The sequence below is a fragment of the Myxocyprinus asiaticus genome, chromosome 32, assembly GCF_019703515.2.
Source record: "Myxocyprinus asiaticus isolate MX2 ecotype Aquarium Trade chromosome 32, UBuf_Myxa_2, whole genome shotgun sequence".
Taxonomy (NCBI): domain Eukaryota; kingdom Metazoa; phylum Chordata; class Actinopteri; order Cypriniformes; family Catostomidae; genus Myxocyprinus; species Myxocyprinus asiaticus.
Genome location: NC_059375.1, coordinates 1,375,268 through 1,397,500, shown reverse-complemented (window position 1 = coordinate 1,397,500; position 22,233 = coordinate 1,375,268). Strand labels below are relative to the sequence as shown.

Sequence of the window (22,233 nt, the reverse complement as noted above, 5' to 3'; positions counted from 1 at the left end):
AAAACACTCTCACTTGGGCTGCTTCTAATTGGCCTCATGTAGACATGCTTCACGAAGCATTGATCGACACTAGAAATAATTCATGATCACATGCATTAGGATGGTGATGCATGCTTAGAAAATAATCCTGTGGCTAAATAACTAACTTTTGAGAAGACTCATCAGTGCATCAAGTAAAAAAAGACAAATCTATTTTCCAGTAGCATATGAATTATAAACAAGATTACTTGATTAACATTAAAAAATCTATATTGATTTTGATTGGCTTAAAATCCAGCATGGTTAAAGAAATAGTTCACCCCAAAAATGAAAAGTCATTCCAAACCTGTATGAATTTTCTTTTGTGGAGCATAAAAATACAGAGAATTTCAGAATACAGATGCACTTGACAGTGATGGTCACAAATGCTTTTGTTGTATGGAAAAGAGCCGCTCGGACTTTCTTCCAAACATCTTAAGTGTTCTATGGAAGAAAGAAAATCACATGCTTTGAAAACAAATAAACAGACAAAATTTTCATTTTTGGGTGAACTATTTATTCCTTTAAAAAACATTCTTGATAATAAACCCTTTATCTCCTTACCATGCAGCAGGCTATGTCTTTATTTATCTCTCTTACATTTATAAAGCATTGCAACAAAAGCCACCCATTTCAACAGCACAAATACCCCTTTCTAAATTGGCCTTGATTTTTCTTTGTAAATATGTGAATCAAAGGAAGCTTAGAGGCAGACATATCCTCTTAATATTTTTCAATCACTAACATATCAAAGCCCCGCCGTAGTTATTACAGGTTATTTGGTGAGTAAAATGAGAAAACTGAAAGGTACTTAATTATTTGAGGTCTTGCCATATCAGAGCAAATAAGCACCTCGGTGACAATGAAACAACATTTGGACACCTCCAAATGGACTGTCTGGAAGCCTCTTTAATTAACACATTTTTTATGTGAGTTATTCTTGGTCAGAGTATAATGAATGTAATTGCTTCTATGGACTGTCAATCACATATGTATATTACTTCACACAGTTATAATGGATACTTATAGTCTGTTTAAAAACCTATAAATATTTAATGTCATATTTGATTTGATTTGATATACAGTGCATGCATTCAACAGCTTTCAACTGGAGGCATTTCAATGATCGCAAGAGAAGATCAAATATATTGAAATTGACTAATCAATTAAACGTGATGGAATACAGTAAAGACAATTCATTAATGTAGTTTCTTCTTTATGCACAGCTCTATATTGCAGCTTCAGTGATAGTCGTGTGCATTTGTGAAGTGTTCTATAGTGCTGTCTGTCTTCAAGTGCTTTGTTTGAAGTGCTCTTAAAGGAAATACAATATCATGCCATTTGCACTTATTGTTTTCTCTCACTAAGGCTTTCAAAAGCCAAGATAAAGACAAGTAAAGTGCTATTTCAAATGGTCTTTCAGTCCCATTTCAAATGACATGACAAAACCCATTGACTGATTTTAAGACTCTCTTTGAGCAAATCTACAATACTTGTCAAGAGCAGGTCAAATTTCACCTCAAATATCAAATATATGCATTAAGAAAATGAAGCCATTAATGGGCCATTAATATTTTCATGACATCTATCCACACAAATGATGCGATCCGAGGAGCATTTGAACAGCGACGAAACACTTTCTTATGATGTGTTCCATTCATACAGTATGAGTAGACTGAGGCCGCTTGAACACTGTTGAAAAGGAGAATATGACTTCCTCTTGGGTGCTTTTGCTGCGTTCCAGACACCAGAGGTGGAATACACAAATTGAAATTTCAGTCAGTCCCACGTCACATTCACATGTACACGTCATATATAATAGTATGCACAGTTGCTGCCTTCATGTGCTATCGGAATTATCCTACTTCCCCCTTCTGAAGTGGTAATTATGAGTACGTTGCGTTCAAGTGCTTTGTTGTCGGAAAGAACAGGAAACGTGGACGACGACAGGTTCAGTCATACAGATTTCTTGAGTAACATTTATTTTGACACCATGATACATATTATAGAGTTTGTTTGCTGGCGATAATGGGATTTTGGTCAAATACAAGCTATGTTCGTGGTGTAAAAATGTACAATATGCATCAAATGGTTGCTGAACATACTTAACAAGTCGGATATATCCAGCTCTGAGTGGCGTTCCAGTCAATTTTTTCAAGTAGGAGTTCAGATTTCCGAGTTGTCTGGAACGCACTAATAGAGAAACTACAACATGTTTCAATAGTTTAACAGAAAACCATTAGAAACGCTTTGACAGATGAAACATGAAACCAATAAATACACAATTACAACAATATATGGTTTTGGTATTTTTACAATAAATAATTTGAGAAATGCTAACCAGTGTAGCCATTAGCATCGTATAGAAAGCTACACATAATATATTTTCTGCCACATTCTATGTATAAAATCCACATATGATCTGAAGAAAATATCATTGTGTACACTCTGTGGAGCACCGCGATTGTGGTGAAGTATAACAAAAGGCTTCATAACTGCATTGCGTATGGCCCTTCTGAAAAGGGAGAGCATAGATGCACTTACCAGAGAACAAAGGGAAAATGACATGTGAACTGTAATATCATAAAGTGGTGTTCCAGAAGAAGGGATAAAAATAAGGAAATGTACTATGATAAATGATGAAAAGTAAACAATAATTAATGTACCTGAGAAGCAACACTGCATAAGATATTTAGGCTTTTCTCTAAGAATACAATTTAAATAAATAAAGTGTATTTCATCTCACTGTACTAGCAGATTTTTGAATTTGTTATTCACACGTTTATAGTCAAAACAAGCTAAAACATCTGCCAGTGCTAAAGAAGAAATCCAAGGTGTTTAGATTATGTTACCCAGATAGCAAACTGACATAGAATCAAGACAGAATTGATGTCTCTCATAGCATCGAACCGACGTTGATCTCCGACTTTGACCTAACTGATCTCCGAACCCAAACACACACACACACACACAAAAACAAACAAACACAAGTGATCAGACCTACAAATGACTGGACACACACACACACACACATCACCACACACACACACACACACAGTTAGTTATCACCTCCCAGCAGTGTGAAATTAAACAAATGAGAGGTCGGAGTAGAAGCAGATGACCCTTAGGAGCAGAGGTCAGGGGGTCAGTGCTCCTGGCAAGTCCCATCTCCCTCTCATCCGCCCACATCTTGGAAATGCTCTGAATTTGGCTGTTGATACAATTCCCAAGATATCCAGATGTTTAGTGCAGGAGCAAGTGATGGGTGATCACAATTAACAAAAAGAGAGAGAGTGCTGTGACCTTAAAGGGATATAATTTACTCTCCTTCATGTCATTCCAAACCCATATAACTTTATTTTCAGAACACAACAGGAGATGTTTTAATGACTATCATGGAACTTTACCTGTTCAGTACAATGGCAGTGGATAGTGACTCTCTTTAAAGCTTAAAAAAGAATCCAATAAAGTAGCAATTACATTAACCTCGTTGGAACCCCCGTCCTCCTGCGTGGACATAATGTTTTGGCTTCGCTATATGCAATGCATAATTGAATTTCATTTAAACCAACTGATCTCAGTTCAGGACACACTGGGCTGTCAGTAAAGGATTAAACCTTTGACACACTGAGTCATGTGACAAAACAACATGGCACCGATCTCAGCGGAGTTTGTCTTTGGGAAAAACGGCAGCAAAACTAAGTTTTACATTGAAACTAGTTTGAGTCTAAAGAGTAGTGTCTCTAGGACCCCATTTCCACCTGGTATTAAGATGCTTGTTTCGGATGATCCAATCACATGTGGTCAGCCCCAAGTCTAAAGGGGGTCTAAAACATTTAACACATAACACATATGAATGTGGTCAAAAACGTATTTGAAGATTTATTTACAAAGGCCTAAGGCACAGGGTGGTATGGGATTGCCACACTTTCAGCTTTATTATTAATCATGTAATATAAGGGCTCTCTCATTGGGATTTTCAGGAAGGACTGACACTGCTTAACCAGCATGCAATTCCAATGCTGGTCTAGGCTGGTTTATGCTGGTTAGTGCTGGTTTGGTGCTGATCTAGCTGGTGGAGGCACCAGAACACCAACATCCCATGCTGGGGGACCAGCACCCAAAACACAATCATGTGTGTTCACCCTCCTTTTGGCTGGGATTAATTTTCTCAGGATTATCCACTCCTGTACCATTTCATTATAATTTCTGTTGTTTCTCATTCAGTTAAGATCTATTCCCAAATCAGAAGACATTTCAAATGGCATAAATGCTCCATTTGTGGCCCACTAATTGCTAATCATTCATTTCTTTCTCCTTGTCAGACTCATTGCTTCACACTTTGTATGGTAAAGACATCTGTTCAAAGACCTGTTTGTTGATAAATTTATTTCTTCTTTTCAACAGTTACAGCAGAATTTTAATTTACCTAGCTCTCAAGTGCGCAGTTTTGTCAAAAATAATTTCCCATTTTTTTCTGATGAACCACCGAATTCACCAATAGATTCATGATTTTTTCGTAACCCATTCACAAAGATGTATCTTTGTGAATGGGGTGTATCTATTATTTATAACAAATTGTCAATTTGTCATATATATATATATATATATATATATATATATATATATGTAAATCAAATTGTTTATTATGTTTCCAGGTGTTGGTTATTCATGTTGTTGAGACATTACAGACATTAAATGATTTTCTGTGAAGCTGAATTAATAATTCTGATTCAAAGTAATGTCCAGCATCATCCAATCACTGTCAACCATGTTAAAATAAAATGATACATTATAAATTCTGACTCTATGTACTGATTATCATTGTCACATGTCTGTCAAACATGTTGAGTGATCCAAACATCATCTGCAGCCTGAAACTGAACTTTTGATCAGATTTTAGGAGTGAATGCACTTAACTGCATAGAGAGCTATAGGATGATCCCTTGCTCACTATTTAGTGAATGACTTAACCTCCAGTGTGCTGTCTGTCTGCACTGGTCTCAGAACAGTTAGAAATGCACCTCCATATAAACATTTTCCAGCTTTTGCATGAATAGATTTATTCTCAATGTGAAAATGTAAAATAAAGCTATAAATCTTGACATCTGTAGACTGCTTGGCCCAATCATGAGAGCTTGATTACACTTCCTTGTGCCTGACATATGTGCAGAGAGTTGTTTTTAGGTGGAAGCGATGTAAGAGGAATACATATTTTATGAACCATATACCCTAACCCAAACCCCATCTTTAAAACTAACCGTCAGATGAGTAAAAATGTAATCTTGCACGATGTAAAGACGTCAGAAGGGAGATGGTGCTTTTATTTCAGGAGTTCAGGTTTCATATGTTGTTTAATTTTTACATATTAAACATATTCATATTTACTCTTTTTCATGTTTAAATGATTGTAAGTAGTTTAACCAAATATCCAAATATTTTAACTAATTTATAAAGTTTTGTCTGTTACAGTTTGTTACATGATTTTTGTGATTTTGCACATTATTGTCCACTAAAATTGTATTTTTTTAAAATGGCATAAAATGAATAAATATGATGTGATGAATATTGACAAAGGACATTTTTGTCCAAAGGAAAATTATGACTATTATAATATAATAAAATTAGGTATTTAATATACAATCATGTGGAGTGCGATGTTGGACCAATGAGATTTCACTGTGGGCAGGGCTACCTAGTGCAAGCCACAGAAATAGAAACCGAACAACCGACGAAGTGTGCTGTTGCTTGCAATATGTTACAGTTGTGGCTGGTTAGGACAAAATTTTTATCACCTGTGGCTTTACACCGTGTCTGTGCCAGGTGTGATGCAATAAAAGCTGCCTCTTCCATGTTTTTGAACTAAGCCACCTCAACAATCGACAGGGCATTTTGTTGATCGTTTTGTTTCAGTTTCTGTGGCGATGTGTTCGGTTGCTCCGCCTACAGTGAAATCTCATTGGTCCAAAATCCCACTCTAAATAAACATCAAACATCAAACCTGTTCTGATTGGTTGTGATCAGTGTTGGGTAATTTACCGAAAAAGTAATCTACTACAAATTACAATCACTCAGAATGTTTTACTCATTACTTTATCTGAAAAATAATCACATTACTAATTACTTTTAAGTTGTTTTTTTATACACTTTTCACAGAAAAGTTTGTTTTTCCACTCAACAAATTCAAAATAATGTCTATATTTCCTCCTCGTTCATTGTCACACACAGGTCATCCACTCTGTACCGCACGTTTCTCTCTTACAATGACTTGATATGACAGAAACACAAACAGATGTACATATGAGCATACAGTAATTCATGTTTTAAATGTATTTTGCATAATATTATTTTAGAAATACAGTATGTGTTACCCAAGTAATGTACTTAAAAGTGATTAACCGATTATCTGATTACATAATTTTAACTTGTAATGTGTTACACTACTTTTTGACTAAAATGGCTCAGCATTTTCGCTTGTTAGGACAAGGTGTAATATTGTCATGTTTTTAGTTTTTTTTTTAGTTTACAGTATAGATAATGGTGAGATTTGCTTAAACATTTGAAATAAAAAAAACATCATGTATGTCCCTACCAGGTGTTCCTGTATCTCAGCTTGTAGAGCAGAGCAATAGCAATGCCAAGATCATGGGTTTGATTCCTGAGGAACATACCATCTGATAAAATGTATAAGTTCAATGCACAAGTCGCTTTGGATCAAATTGTCTGCCAAATGCATCAAATGTAAAAATAAATAAATTAAATCTCATTTTGAGTTATTTGCCATTTTAAATCAGTTATGAGTCAGGATTAACATTCCCAATAAAAAGTACTGTGAGGGCACCATCACTGATAGCACATATACATCACCCAGACGTCTATTTGATGTGTGTGTTTACATCTAGGTTTTTTCCTCATCTGAAATACGTCTATAAAGGCCCCAATATACTTTGGGAGAAGTTATTCTGCATTCAACGTTCAGAGCCAAAAAGAAGTTCTAAACAGCCGAGCAATGGTATATTGTTTGCGGACATTCAGACACCCGCCACACTGCTATGGGAGGCGTTTAGAGGAGCATTTAAATATGAGGACGCTCTGTAAAACCTGAACTAATGTGACATTTAAAATGTATTATCAATTACCTTATACCTCATTCTATAGAGTACAATTTACATGAGGTCAGTAAAGGAAGTTGTTTTAACCACTCTGATGATTTAAAGTAATATTTAATTTGTCTTGTTTGGATTCTAAATTCATGACGCTAATGTGCTAACATGTTAAACACGGCCATAATATGAGCTGGTTACACTCTGTTATTGTAATTTAAGATGACACTGATACTACTGCAAAGATATGTTTATAAAAGAGTGTTGATGTTCAGAATACAGACAAGAATGATAAGAGAGGCATCTTTCTTCAGGCAGATGTGTGAATGACTTTCACTGCAGATGGCACATGAGTGAATGGGCACTATATTAAATATATATTAAACTGTTCATCTCAAGCACAACTGTTAACACTCAGCACCATAAACTATCAAACAGTGATGATAGTCGTGGGATGTGTAAATACAAATGAGCAATGTGTCTTGACGTCACAAACAGATTTCAAAGTGAGATGTTTCAGCAGGGTGGCAACTATAAATGCTCTTTTTAGACTGGGGAGGAAGTTTTGAGTTCTGAAATGTACAGTATGTTTTTATAGTACAGTTACCTCTTATTTGTCTAAATATCAAGGAAAATGTGATTCTCCATTTCATGACCCCTTTAAGATGTTTCCTCTCGGATGTCAGTAAGACATTCAGATGTCTTTGAGACATTTATGATTTAGAATGTTTGTAAATCTGATCTTTTTAAGATGTTTAGCAGATTTTAATTAGATTGTGATGCTTTCCACATGAGAAGATCTAAAACAGACATCTGGGAGATGTAAGTGTGTTATCTGGGATGGCACAGCGATGGTATAAGATGATAATGGCAATTTATGATTACCACACTCATATACAAAAGCATTTGCATGGTACTTTAAGGTATATCAAAGAATGCAATCATGCATGCATTGTAATTCCATGCTTTTTCGTCTGTTACAAGGCAAACCTTTTATACATTTTGCATTGCACTGAAAACCCCCTGCTTGATAGGATATTGTTGGCAAAAACATCCAGCTCATCTCAGGGTGTATGGTAAGATTTAATGAATTGTGACAAGTATCGCTTTACAGCAATATGGGCAGCTCAAATTTTTGGCTCATGAGCCCTGCAAAATGTGGCTTCATTGGCACCATGTGAAAAGAAGCTGCTACCGTCGATTCATCCTGTGGCACTAATCCCCTCAATGAGAATTTGCTTTCATTCGGCCTGGTTTCGCTCTGACAGGCGTGAATCCACCCCAATTTACAGACTACGTGGGGTTCCCTGAAAGCGCCCTCCCCGCGCTGGTTTGATCTCAGCCTGCGTCTTCGCCTCAATGAGGCGCTTCATTAGCTTTAATATGTGAAGTGTGCCAAGACCTGCCCGGCCGCAACACGGGCATGGCGTGAATATACCCCCCCACATGGGCACACTGAATCTGCTTTTGTTGCTCTTGAATATTGCAGTATGTGGAGTGTGTGGGGGGTTCGAGCGCTGGTGGTGTGTTCTTTGCATAATTGGATTAGACTGAACGCTGCGGATGTGGCCTGTCAATTAGACCTTTATGAACTGCTCTTTATTGTCTGTGAATATTTCATGTACAATGAGTGGATTATATGAGACTGAGTAAAAAGCTTTCAATTATACCGCTGTCATCGATGCATCATTGCAAAAATAATACTAAACAACAACAGCAAACTTTGTCAACTAGCTACTTAATGTAAGTAATGAGTAATACAAAAGCACAACACATGTAATTAGTATTACTATTGTAACACATTGTTAGTGCTACTGCTATTGTAATAAAGTATCATGGTTTTCTTTAAAGTACACGTACATGAACATTGTTATTCCTCAGTAACATGGTATTACCGTCTAATATATATAAGGGCTGTCGATTTAACATGTTACGTTAGTGCGATTTAATTATGTAAAGGACAATGTCCAGTCAGCTGGTTGTTATTGCAAAATGAACCCTGACAGGGTGATCAGGACTCTGACAAAATCGAAGGACTCTTGTGCCTGAAGGGCTTATTTTGCAATTACAATTGGCTGACTAGACATTATCCCAATTATTACATGGCTACTAACCAAATACATTATTCAATGGACATGAAATATTGATCTGTGTATAAATTATGTAATTATACAAGAACAAAGCAATAGATGAACAGCTGAATTCTACCTCCGGTTTGTTGATGTTTATTTAGTAAATAATGACCGTCTGACTGCTCATTATCCCACTTATTATACGACTACTTGGCAAATAAATCAATAAATGGACATGAAACACTGATTTGAGTTGAAATTATTTTATTAGCTTACTTCACAAGAGAAGTAGGAAAGATGACTCGCAATACCCGGATATGACTTAATCCCTGTATGTGCAGTATCAGACCACCCATTGACCAATCAGAATTGAGTATTCCAGAGAGCCGTGTAATAAATAATAACACATTAAATAATTAACACAATTAATCATGTTACACACACACACAGAAGAGATGGTGTTTTCTGGTGGGCATATTTTATTGTTGTACACACTGTGAAATCAATAAAACAACGTTGGTTAAGACAGTTTCACAGCACGTTGAAGTATTACTGGCATTATAACTTCTTCCTATGAATGTGTAAAATACTGTATGCACAGAAACTCACATTAGACAATTCACCCAATGCATATCATTAGAGCATACATGCATCATTTAATGTAAAGGCAAATTGGGAAAATAATCATGTTGTTCTACCAAATACGAATGTAAACTCTCTAACATTAAGATACAAATGAGTATTATTTATTGATAATAAGCATTTGATAAGCATTTACTGGTTGAAGGCACTTATGAGTATTTACCAGAGGTGTAGTCAAGACCAGACCCTCCAAGACCCAGACCAAGACCTGTCGGTCCAAGAACCAGGCAGTACATTTCAATGAACCAAGATGCTGAATTTATATTTGAAGAATATTCTCTCTCTACTGTGGCTGTACACCACAGTAGAGGTCTGCATGGCATTGGTCTGATTTTCACTGCATGTACACCCATTCCTTTTATTCCCCCACCACCTCACCCCCAGGTGTCAAAGCTGTTTAGTTTTCTGCCGTAATAAAAGATAAAAAAGTGTCATATATGGCTCTTTATTGCAGGCATCATTTAAAAAAAAAAAAAAAAAAAAAATCCTAAAGGAATGCTAATAGACTGTTAATGAAATAATACAATTTCAGTTTGTCCAATAGGATCGTAATGTATTCTTAGTGAATACTTATCTGATTCCTTTAAGATTGATTCAAAATTATGAAAACTTCCTTTAAGAATTTTTGCATCATAAATGAACTCTCAAAACACATATGGCTGCTTCACATGTTAACGTTAAATGCCAAATTTGCTAATCAAAGTTTAGCCAAGAGATGAAAACTTTATTGAAAATGATTGTTGGACAATTAAACTATTAAAACAACTATGCATAAACAGAATGTTCTTTACTGACAATAACACTGACCATCTCTGATCGAAATAAAGACAAATACTGATGTAAAATAATGGCGATAATTGAAAAGAACAGTTTGAAAGAACTGATTAGGTAACTGAGAATTGTATTTCATATGCATTATTACTATAACAAAATAACAATGTTTATTTTTCAAAATCATGTCTGTTGATTGCATGAATGCAACGGCCAATCAGAGGCATTTAAATTTAAAGGATTTGTTCACATTAATTGAATTTACATTAATTAATTCAATGGAGTTGCATGGATTACTTTTATGATGGCTTTATGTGCTTTTTGGAGCTTCAAAGTTCTGGACCTACAGAGCTGAAATATTCTTCCAAAAATCTTCATTTGTGTTCTGCAGAAGAAAGAAAGTCATATACATCTGGGATATCATGAGGGTGAGTAAATGATGAGAGAATTTTCATTTTTGGGTGAACTGTGCCTTTAGGTCACCAGCGCAGAAGACATCTGCTCAGCGCACACTGAGTTCAGCTGCTGCACTCTCGCAAATGACCTCATTATAAACAACAAGGTGTAGAAACAATGTAAATTTATTGTGCAGTGTAGACAGCTTCATTGATTATAACGGGAGTTTTGGCGAGAGTGCAGAACAGTGAGTTCACGCTGAACATAAGTGATTGACTGCTCCAGTGATTATAATGGGTGTGTTTGTTGCTCGCTTTATGTATATAATTTAATCATAATTTGAATGACAGTTGTTTTTCATGCTGCTAGAAAGGAACAATGTGAAGTTGACCGTTTAGTCACTGTCTTGATTTACTGCATAGAACAGCAATAATTCTAAAAATGATTCTAATGGCCTCTACAGGACAGTTATAACCATAAATCACCAATGATTACTTTGTGTTGTTAGACCATAGGTCTTGCACTTACAATTCATGTTATGAGCAAGATAATGCTTATCAAAGCATGCATGATGACACAGAGGCAGAAGTACTTGCAAATTCTCAGTAATGGTGAAGATGCCACGCCAACTAATGGTTGAAATAATTATCACATTTAGTGCACTGGTAATACACTGCGGTCTTGACTAGGACCATAAGCCGAGACCCAGATTCAGACTAAGACTTTATGTGTTAAGACCCAGACCAAGAACGAGTTTATACACAAGATCAAGACCCTAACTCTGGTATTTAATCTATTGTTTAACTCTACAGCCTTACAACAGTCAGTGAAACATTAACTGAATGCATCACTGTTAAATAATATTAAAGATGCTGTAAGCGATTTCAGCCATTCTACTTCCACAAGACTGTGCCATTGGATTAGCCACACCCCTTTTTCCAAAACGCAGCACTCCAAAGACACCAAAATATGAGCTTTATTGAGAGCAGAAACGGATGTTAAAAACAACAATAGCGCCCTCAACTGACTACTGTTATGAGCAACATGGCATAAAAACGCATCATGCCTCAATAATTCACTGCAACTACAATACTATGAGAACATGCAAAATGATTGACAGGTCAAAAGTGTCTTTGACTGTGGACACATTTTTGTTTGCTGTTTACAGAGTTTAGAGCTGTCACAGAGACCGGTGAGATATCTCACAACACTTATTTCATTAATATCTTTCAGGGAGTAGAGACATTTTATGGATACCTTTCCATGAAGAAAACGCTTACAGCACCTTTAATTGTTAATGACTCAACATTAGTAAACTCTCTCTAATATCAAGATAAATAGCTCTGTAACTGAAGCCATTGGCGATGTGATACATTGCACCACTCGCAGTTCCTCGTGCGGGCATCGTCCATCGTGGCTGAGTCTGCTGCGGAAGGGCCGATTTGGTTATTTTTACAGCATTAACACACTATCACATTGAACAAACAAAGTGATTACATATATAAACACTTGATGAACATGGTCTGCGATGTCACATCACGCAGCTTACCTGTGAAATCAATAAAACACAACGTTGGTTAATACTGTTTCACAGCACACTGAAGTATTACTGGCATTGTAACTTCTTCCTATGAATGTGAAACCTCGTTGTGAGCTCACTATCACCACCTAGTGTCATACGCCAGTACACACAGGTATTTAAGAGTATAATAAGTATACTAATAAAATAAAAAAATGAAAATACATAAGGGCTATACAAATCTATACAACTATAATCACGCCTCCAGAGCCGTATGTAAATTCCATAATAAAAGTAAGTTATTTGTACGTTTATTTACGAGCCATGTCAGCAGAGGGCAGTCAGCACGTCTCAACAAACCTCACAAGCAGTGCAGACACAGAATGAGGGTCGTGTCTAGAAGGGATCTCTCTCTCGTCAACTTCTCGTGCATGCACATTCTGTTAAGATGCTTTCGCCTGTGCTTTTTCTCAGCGTATTAATGATGGAAAGCATTAGAAATATCACTAATTTAACATTATTATTATCATAGAGTGACTATTTGCACTAGGTGTTAATACCTGCCACATAGTGTGGCTATTTGCACTGAAATAGTCTGGTAAAAATAAAGAAATGAAAGACAAACTGCTCCTTTAGTGTCTCTGCAATGGCTTAGTGTGATAAGACGTTGTAAATGTGCTTTTTCTATGCGGATGACCTGAGTTTAATCCTCCTTTTGACCCAGTTTTCCCCATCCTGTTTCCTGTCTCCACTCTTAATATTTTTCTTTAATACTACTTATAATAATTAATAAAATGAATATAAAGGTTCATTTCCTCGCAGTGATAGGTTGGTGTAGGGTGTCTGTGGGACTCTAAATAAATACACTGCAGTGAAGCCCTGTTAGTATTTAATTAGAGGTGCAAATAGTATCTAGCTGGGTCCCAAACAACAAACTATACACTATGCACTCAGCCATGTAGTGTATGAATTTTCAAAGTGTAGAATTGAAGCATTCGCCGTTTAACAGCTGGCGGAAGTGATGTTTCAAACCCAAGCATAGTGTTGCCGCTAGCTTTAGCGTGTTAGCCAATCTCATTTCAACACTTATATCTCAATAATAATATACATATTCATATTCATGGTATGATGGGAAAGCGTTTTACAAACTTTTGTAAGGTGCTGTCTTCACAGAAGTTTCGCTAGTTGTCATATTCTCCATTATTTACAATCATTTTGCCAGATCACCATCGCTGCCGATAACTCTCTAATATATAGCCCCTTCCGCTATGTATGGCAAGCCGCGTGTGCTGAGTAGACGAAATGTCCAACATTCCACACTCCGTTTTTGACAGTTGAAAAAGTGCATCATCCAGGTACTCATGGTACACTTTTTTGTTGCATTTTCAGTGTAAACATACTACTCACACTACTTACACTTCAAAATGATGTAAAATAGTGCAGAAGTGTGCGGTTTGGGACGCACCTCATGTCTAACACTATTTGCACTTAGTGCAAAGATGTTGCTATTTACACTTAGTGCAGTGCCTCTGCCTTATTATTATCCTGTTATCTTCTTGAAATCTCATATAGCATCCCATGTTTCTTGGATACAGTAATATTTTGACATAAGTTCATGTTAAGGCACATATTACTTTAAATCTTAGATTCTGTTATTGTGACTTAATTGACATTAATAGAAATTCATGAATTAAAAAGTGTTTGTGTTGGAAAAAAAACAGCTGCCTTTTAAAGACGTTTAACTCTTTTAGAGCTTGGAAATGTAAAACAAATCTTGTGGATATTTTGTTTGTGTTCTGCAGCTCGCACTCCTTTCCAGCTGAATCGCAAACAAATGTGTCCCCACTCAAGATATACTTTATGTCCACTGAAGTGCAGATGCAATCTTTGTTTATGAAAATATAAAGTTACATCTGAGTGAATTGGAACCCAGGGCTTCTTGTACAAGAGGCGAAATGTTATCAGTTGACCACCCAGTTAGACTCTCAACATCTGAGCTGATTGATGTAATTCTGACTAACAGTATCTCATGACCGAAAGTAGCAGACGTAGAGCTAAAGTTATGAATTTAATATGTGAAATATTTATTTTAGAGCTTGAATTGATCGTCAAAACTGACTGTTCATCAAAACAGACAATTTGAAATAATATTTTACAAGCGCTTGCTGTGCGACTTCAAATTAATGCTGTGTAAGAATCTTGCGAGATTGACGAGAGAGGGATCCCTTCTAGACACGACCGAGAACGAGAGCCGCAAACATCACGACTCGTTTTTGCATTGCTGGATAAATAACAACAGAATGCAGGGATCTCCAGACACGATTTTCATAGTTTAAACGACTTTTAAACAAAATTTATGTCACCTAAATGTTAAACAAAACCAAAGTATTATTTGAGCTCCAGTCTTTGTTTAAATGCTTGAAATGCTGGTTTGTTTTGTTAATGAAGGAAAAGCTGTAATCTGGACAAAGTTTTTAAGATGATGAGAAACCAATTCAGTCGTGTGTTCAAACTTTTGAAAAACTTTTAGTAGTGTACATATACAGTATGTTTAAATATTTTACATTTTAAGCTATTCTAGAAAGGCAAGAGCAATCTTTATATATGGCTCACATACTGCCTACAACGGACGCGTCAGTTGGCGCACGCGACGCGCCGCAAAACACTGAAGCGGCAGTGTCTGGAAGGTAACCCCTCGGCAGCCTAAGTCTCGCGAGAGTCTCATTCGACGTTACTAAGGTTAGGTTTATGATTAGATTTAGCGGTAGGGTTAAGGTTACGTCTCGCGAGACTTTAGGTAACTGAGGGGTTACCTTCTAGACACGAACACTGGATGCGTCGACGTGCACATACTAAATGACGTACAGAAAGCACGGACCAATCAACGGCGAGCTCGTTGACTTCAGCAACGGTTTAATGGGTAAATAACCTGTGTCCTGCTTTATTTTCAACGGCAATCCACTGATATACACATTTACCTCTTATTAAATCATTGTTATTATTATTGTGTTTTTGTTTTTTGCTAAAACTGCGTATACATGCGGTTGGAAAAAAAAGATGATTTGAATTAGTTAACCAGAAACTTCATGAGCTAGCTTTAATGCAACAGTCAGAAGTTATTTGCAAGAAATAAAGTTCATGGCAAAAAGATAAACACGTGATACTTAGAAAGTGAAATCATTGCTCCCTTTTTCAGACAATAAAGTGGCATCCGTCTTTGATTATAATGGGAGAGATCTGTTTCTGACGCGACGCGACGCTCGACGCGAGTGTCAGGACGCCCGTTAGTGATCACTGACACGGATCTAATCCACTTTTGATGAACTGTGTTAATGGACTCCCTGTGGCGATTATCAAAGAGACTCATTTCAGTTCATTTCTCCGCGCGTGGACTTCCCCCTTAAATCGCCTCTTGTGTCCTCTGGAGTGTCAGTCCATCATGTCCCGTCCGGACGCGCAGTTCATCTGGACAGAGACCGGCAGAGCGCGTCCACAGGACCCGTGTGCTCTCGTCCAGCTCCGCCTCTCCGCACTCGCGTATCCCGCCGAAGACCAGAGCACCATCGCCCGAGCGCGGAGACGCCGCAGACTGGCCGCTAACGCCCGCGAGAGGAGGAGGATGCTCGGCTTGAACGTGGCCTTTGACCGCCTGAGGAGCGTCATTCCCAGCGTGGAGAGCGAGCGGAAACTGTCCAAGTCTGAGACGCTTCAGATGGCGCAGATCTACATCAGCACTCTGAGCGAGCTGCTGGAGGACAGAGACGGTGACCGGACATTACTGATGATGGCGGGGCAAGAGACCACACAAGAGCAGAAAACTGTTCCCACCTGCAGGACAAATTCATACGCGGGGGATTTCGGGCGTCCGACCTGCTGTGACCCTGAAACACCCGACCTCTTACAGATGAACCTGCTGGAGAGAAGCAATGGGGCAAAATAACGCGGAGTGTGTTGTGATTATTTGTTGTATAAATATACGTCTGGAATATTATTCAAATATTTGCTACAAATAAATATTTTCTGAAGAAATCTCCTAAATTCGCATTACAGTTATTAAAAATGTCAGTGCAGCTCATTACCATCATGATGCTCGGGTGTTCTGGGTCAAAAGTCTCTAAAAACGGGGATTTTCTTTTTGGAGTGACTTTGACAAAACGGTGCAACGTTTCATTGAGTGGAAGTTCTCAACACAAAACAGATCATAATTCATAACCTTCATACACACTTACCAGTGTATTATTTATAAGCATTTGTATTCACAATGATACTAATAACTGTTATTAATATGATTAGGCTTATTATTACATTAAAAATGTTTTGAATTGATATATTTATACAGGTTTATATAAGTAGAAAATGTTCATATTAATTCCAAACCACGAATTAATCGAATGAATTCCATGATCATTAGTATTAATAACATAAGACAAACGTGTTGAGACTTCTGTGCGTTACTTAATGTTTTATCACTGTGCCAATCAACCCCAAGATACACACTTTAAACATTCAACACAACTCAATATTTGGTGACATTGAATACATTTGGTTTTTACCTAAGAATGAAAACTATCATTTACACCTAGTTGAGGAAAGAAAAGTGTGCCAAGCAACCACCGTTTATTACAAGCAGTAATGGTAAATTCATGAACATGAAAGAGACTGTCAAACTAATGAGGACTGTTGATACATTCGCTTGTTTAATAAACATAATAAAAAATATCCTTCTAGATTGAATGTAGTATGTGTAATACACCACGAATACAAATAAAATCTTTTTCGTGAAAACTGAAAATCATTTGGAATAGATTCATTGGCTCCATTGTGTGAATACAGAAGAAGTTTGACCGCTGTTGCATTTTCACTTCGCTTTCAAAAATTGTCTTAAGTTTATGAAAGTTAAAATGTTCAGGGGATGTTTTCACATGGGCAATTAAGAAACAAATATATTTCTAGTCAAATACTTAGAAAATTGCTCAGTTCCAAGTGTTAGCAATCATCAACTTTTAAAGAGACTTTGCTGTTGTGATCCAGTTCAGAGTGTCAGCTCTTGTTTAGCTTTTGCACAGATTTAACAAATGATTTAACTTACTACAATTCGGCTACACTGAGTGTCTGAGGGTTAGTCTAGAGATTTTTTCCACTTGTTTTTTCCTCCAGATGAAAATCGTACATCCAAGTGGCGCAAGTTACAAACCGAAGTTTAACACAAACGATTCATTAACCCCAAGCAACAGTACATCACTGACGCTTGCCTTAGCTAACACCAATGACGGGTGTATCCGATTACAAAGTCATTCGTTTAATCTAATTACTTTTAAGGCAAAAAAGTAATGTAATGCATTACATTAAGGTAAAATAATCAGAAATGTGATTACGTTTTAGATTAAGTAATCAGTTAAGTAATGATTACACTTTTAGAGAAGTAATAAGTCATTTGTATTGGATTATTTAGAGTAACTTACCCAACACCACTAATACACTGTGAAGCAAACACCAAAGATGACAATTAGTCAAAGTACTGAAAGTAGCCATTTTTATTCGAGTAAAATTATATACAAGTAACCAAAGACATTATTTCTGAAATTGGTACAAATGTTCCTGCAGCTGACTTTTCGATAACTCTTTAATCTTACCTCAAAGAACACAACTGAGAAAAATGCAGTATAAAATAAAAAAGATTGGATTCAGAAAAGTAGTCTATCTAGTTCTCCAACAGCACAATATTTACATGAGTATTTACAGTTCATGTTGATTCATTCATGTCCAGCCGTGTGAATTCAGTCCTGCGGCAACATTTGGAGCTCTCACACACACACATACACACACAGTGACCTGAATCAGCCCATGACCCCACAGAGAAAATACCCAACATGACTCAGTGTGACAGGGTGAAAATCAGCCGTTCAGCAGTGGGAAAAAAATGACCGCTAGAAATATACATGAAAACCAAAAATGATTCAAAGTTAAATGCATACAAGCCTGAATTAGCAAAAAACAGCTTGTTTTACCAACCTGTGATGAGCATTGTGCACATTAAAAACAGTAACCTTTACTTCAGTCTATGCACAACAGCAGCAAATGTCTGAGCATTTGACACCATTAAAACACTTATGAAAACAAACTTATGAAGAAACTGAAATCTACTGGCCTCAACAGATGTCAAGTGTTTAAAGAAATATTTCAGGTTCAGTACAAGTTCAGTTCAATCCACAGCATTTGTGTCATAATGTTGATTAACACAGAAAATATTTTCTACTCGTTGAAATACTGTTTCAAAAGTATAGACACAAGACATAAACAATACGAATTGTCTATAAGTTTCCACAGATGTGGTTAGTAAGTGATTTTATGACAGTAAAATCATGTGAACACACATATTGTTCATGTCTTGTGTCTATACTTTTGAAACAGTGAGTATTTTAATGTTTACAGATTGACCCCATTGACTTCCATTGGAAGTGTCTCACTGGAAAAACGAGGAACTAGTTGAAATTCATTTTTGCGTTAATCAATATTATGACACAAATGCTGTCGATTGAACGGAACTTGTACTGAACCCAGAATATTCCTTTAATTCAGTCTTGCACTAAAAATGGATCATGTATAATTTTAGTTTGACACACTCCAGAAACGAGTTAAAAGTGTGGTGAACGTTTGATGTGAGGTTTGGTGCAACTCTTGGTTATCTAGATAGTAATCATCATTCTGTGAAACTCTCATAAGATTCATGAACTTCGTTTAATGGTGTCCTGCTGCAGTGTTCACCCTAACTGAAATAAACTTGGTTACTATCTAAACATGACCCATACCCAAAAGATGTCCTGGCTTTAAAACACCTATTAATGTATTCAAATTCACTGTAATCAGAACAGATTAGAATTCATCCTCATGTATTGTGCATTATTCGAAGGCATTTTCAAAATGGTTTTTAAATGGCAGTTTTGGGCCACTAAGGTTTGAAAATGAGAGTTGATAATGACTTCACCTCCACAATTACCACTGCCACCATTATGGCAATTGGCACAAACACTTGTGTTGTCACGACTACTGAAACATTCTAAAAACGCTTCATCCCTCTCCTGCCCTCGTGAAAATAAAGAGAGACGTAATTTAATCATTCGTACACCTTTGACACGGCACTATGGATTAAAAACGATCTTCTGCAACACAAAAGGAGCACATACTGAAGTGTAGAGAATGAATTTGAACCAGGAGGGCAGGTCATTCTGCTGTTTCAAAGAGAACCAGAATCTTGAATGGTGTTTTAGATTCACCCTCCAATCTTTGGGGTCAGTGTCGAGCACTCGGAAATTGACAGACGTTATAGTGGAATAACAAGAAAAACAGCAGGGAGGGAGCAGCTTTTAACAAAGTTTTATCAAAGCTACTCTCAATTTCTGCAGCGGTGAAAGTGAAAATACACGGCAACAGTTCAGCAGAGGTATAAAGGAGGACTTTAGAAGTGACACAGTTCTCCATCACTCAATGCAACGAACACTTGAAGAAACTCAAAATCAATAGAGCTTCTTTTAATGAAGTTCAGGGTATGATGTGCTTGAAGCTTCATTCTGTCGAGTCTGAGTAATGAAGATACTGCTTTTTCAGGTATGTGTGTGCTGAAGTCTGTGTATGAATCTCCATGATCACACTAGCAGTGTTCCAGATAATCAATGACTCTGGAGATTGACTTCTGGCCCGCAGTGCCCACATCACACTGAAATGAACAATTAAACACACAATCAGTCAATTCATATAACTGGTTTCTTATTAAATGTCCTGAACACATGAGGCAGCAGAACATTGGGATTGATATTACAATGCACTAACACATAACTATACTTAGAAAATGATCTTGCTACATTCATGTCACAAATGTCTCTTTTACTGTCACTGATATACATGAAATAGTTCAATTCACTACTCAAGTGATGAAAGTATTCTGAAAATTATAGCAGTCTGCTCTTCTGGAGGTTGATTTTAACTATTCATTTTAAGTTGTGTATTCAAATTTCATCCATTTTTCTCGATTGCGTCATTCACAGTGCATCATGTGAGTGGGCGGAGCTGCAGAGCTCTTTTGATGTGATTCTTTGATTGGTTGATCTCTCTTCAGGATTATGGGTAGTGTAGTTCTTCACCAGGATGCTATTAAAGGTCTTTTTAAAATGAAGTTGAAATAACACAGACTGATGTCTTCAACAGGAGCATACACTATCGATTAACAACCTCAGAGGTCTGTCTTTAAATAAATAATTAGCAATTACTCACCCTCATGCCATCCCAGATGTGTGTGATTTTCTTTCTTCTGCTGAACACAAATGAAGATTTTTAAAAGAATATTTCAGCTCTGTAGGTCCACACAATACAAGTGAATGGTGACCAGAACTCTGAAGCTCCAAAAATCACAGACAAAAATATAACTGTACATTTTGACAGCAGTCTCCTTGGCAATCATGATTTCAAGCTCGATTACACTTCCTATAGCACCATCTAACACTCTGCACAAGCGTCAAGCACTAGAAGGTGTAATCGAGCTTGAAATCATTGCCAAGGACACTGCCGTCAAGATATACATTGAAAAAGGAGTTATATTTTGGTCTGTTCTCACCCAAAACCAACTGGATCACTTCTGAAGACATGGATTAAACCACTGGAGTCTGATGGATTATGTTTATGCTGAGGTTATGTGCTTTTTGGAGTTTCAAAGTTCTGGCCACCATTCACTTGCATTACATGGACCTACAGAGCTGAAATATTCTTGTTAAAATCTTCATTTGTGTTCAGCAGAAGAAAGAAAGTCATACACATCTGGGATAGCATGAGAGTGAATAAATGATGAGAGAATTTACATTTTTGGATGAATTATTTTTAAACATTTATATTTAAAATGTTTATTGTTAAAAATAAGAACCTATTGAGATTTTTCTTTATTTTTTACTTCTTGAACCAGACTGTTGCACTCTATAGAGTTTGAACAAATCACATTATTCAGCTTTTTAATGGCCATAACTGTAGACAGTTTTTAGTTCATTGTTTTCATAATACAAAGTTTTCTATTTCACTTGATTGCTTTTTTTTTTCCAACTGCAGTTCTATGAATCTGAACTGAACATTTGATACTGCTGTTAAATACCTGACAAAATTCAAGCACTGTTTACTTCTTTGTATTGTTGTTCTATTGTGTGTTTGTTCAATCACTGTTTCCTTATTTTTTATTTTATTACTGACTGTTTACTTGAATAATTACTTGAAAAACGTATTGCAATGTTTCCTTAATTGAGAACCGTGTTAATTTTCCACTCACTATTAGTTTGGTCATAATTTTTGATTACCTTTACATTTTGTCAGTATTTCATTGTCATATTCATTTATTTTAGTCAGTTTTACTCTGACTAAATGGGCATATACATTTTTATTCAACAAAAAAAATCATTTTTGTTGACAATGCGCAAAATGACAAAAACGTATCAAACTGTAATAGACCAAACTTTAATCAAATCAACATTTTGATGTTTTTATTTATAACCTAGTAACAATTACTTTTTATAATTAAATTATAATATCTAATTATAATTAAAGATGAATATGTTTAATATGTAAGATTAAACAATGAGAAAACTGTAGTGAAATAATATATGAAATATACTGAAGTATTCACTACTTTTAGAAGTGACTCACGTTTAGACAGTTTCTGATATCACGTTACATGTAG

General features: G+C 36.4%; 2 protein-coding genes across 2 annotated transcripts in view; one reads left to right on the top strand and one right to left on the bottom strand.

Moving 5' to 3' along the window:
• The first annotated feature begins 15,463 nt into the window (after nucleotides 1–15,463).
• Nucleotides 15,464–17,191, top strand: atoh1c (atonal bHLH transcription factor 1c). The gene has a single exon (XM_051667820.1). It carries the CDS (start codon nucleotides 15,841–15,843, stop codon nucleotides 16,459–16,461), a length of 621 nt encoding a protein of 206 aa, XP_051523780.1. The 5' UTR covers nucleotides 15,464–15,840; the 3' UTR covers nucleotides 16,462–17,191.
• Nucleotides 17,192–18,040: 849 nt separating this feature from the next.
• The window catches only part of waplb (WAPL cohesin release factor b), a 98,063-nt gene continuing 93,870 nt past the window's right edge, over nucleotides 18,041–22,233 (bottom strand). Inside the window, exon 20 of the mRNA XM_051667787.1 lies at nucleotides 18,041–20,235. Coding sequence (XP_051523747.1) covers nucleotides 20,170–20,235 — 66 coding nt within the window. The 3' untranslated portion in view covers nucleotides 18,041–20,169. The remainder of the gene's footprint in view (nucleotides 20,236–22,233) is intronic.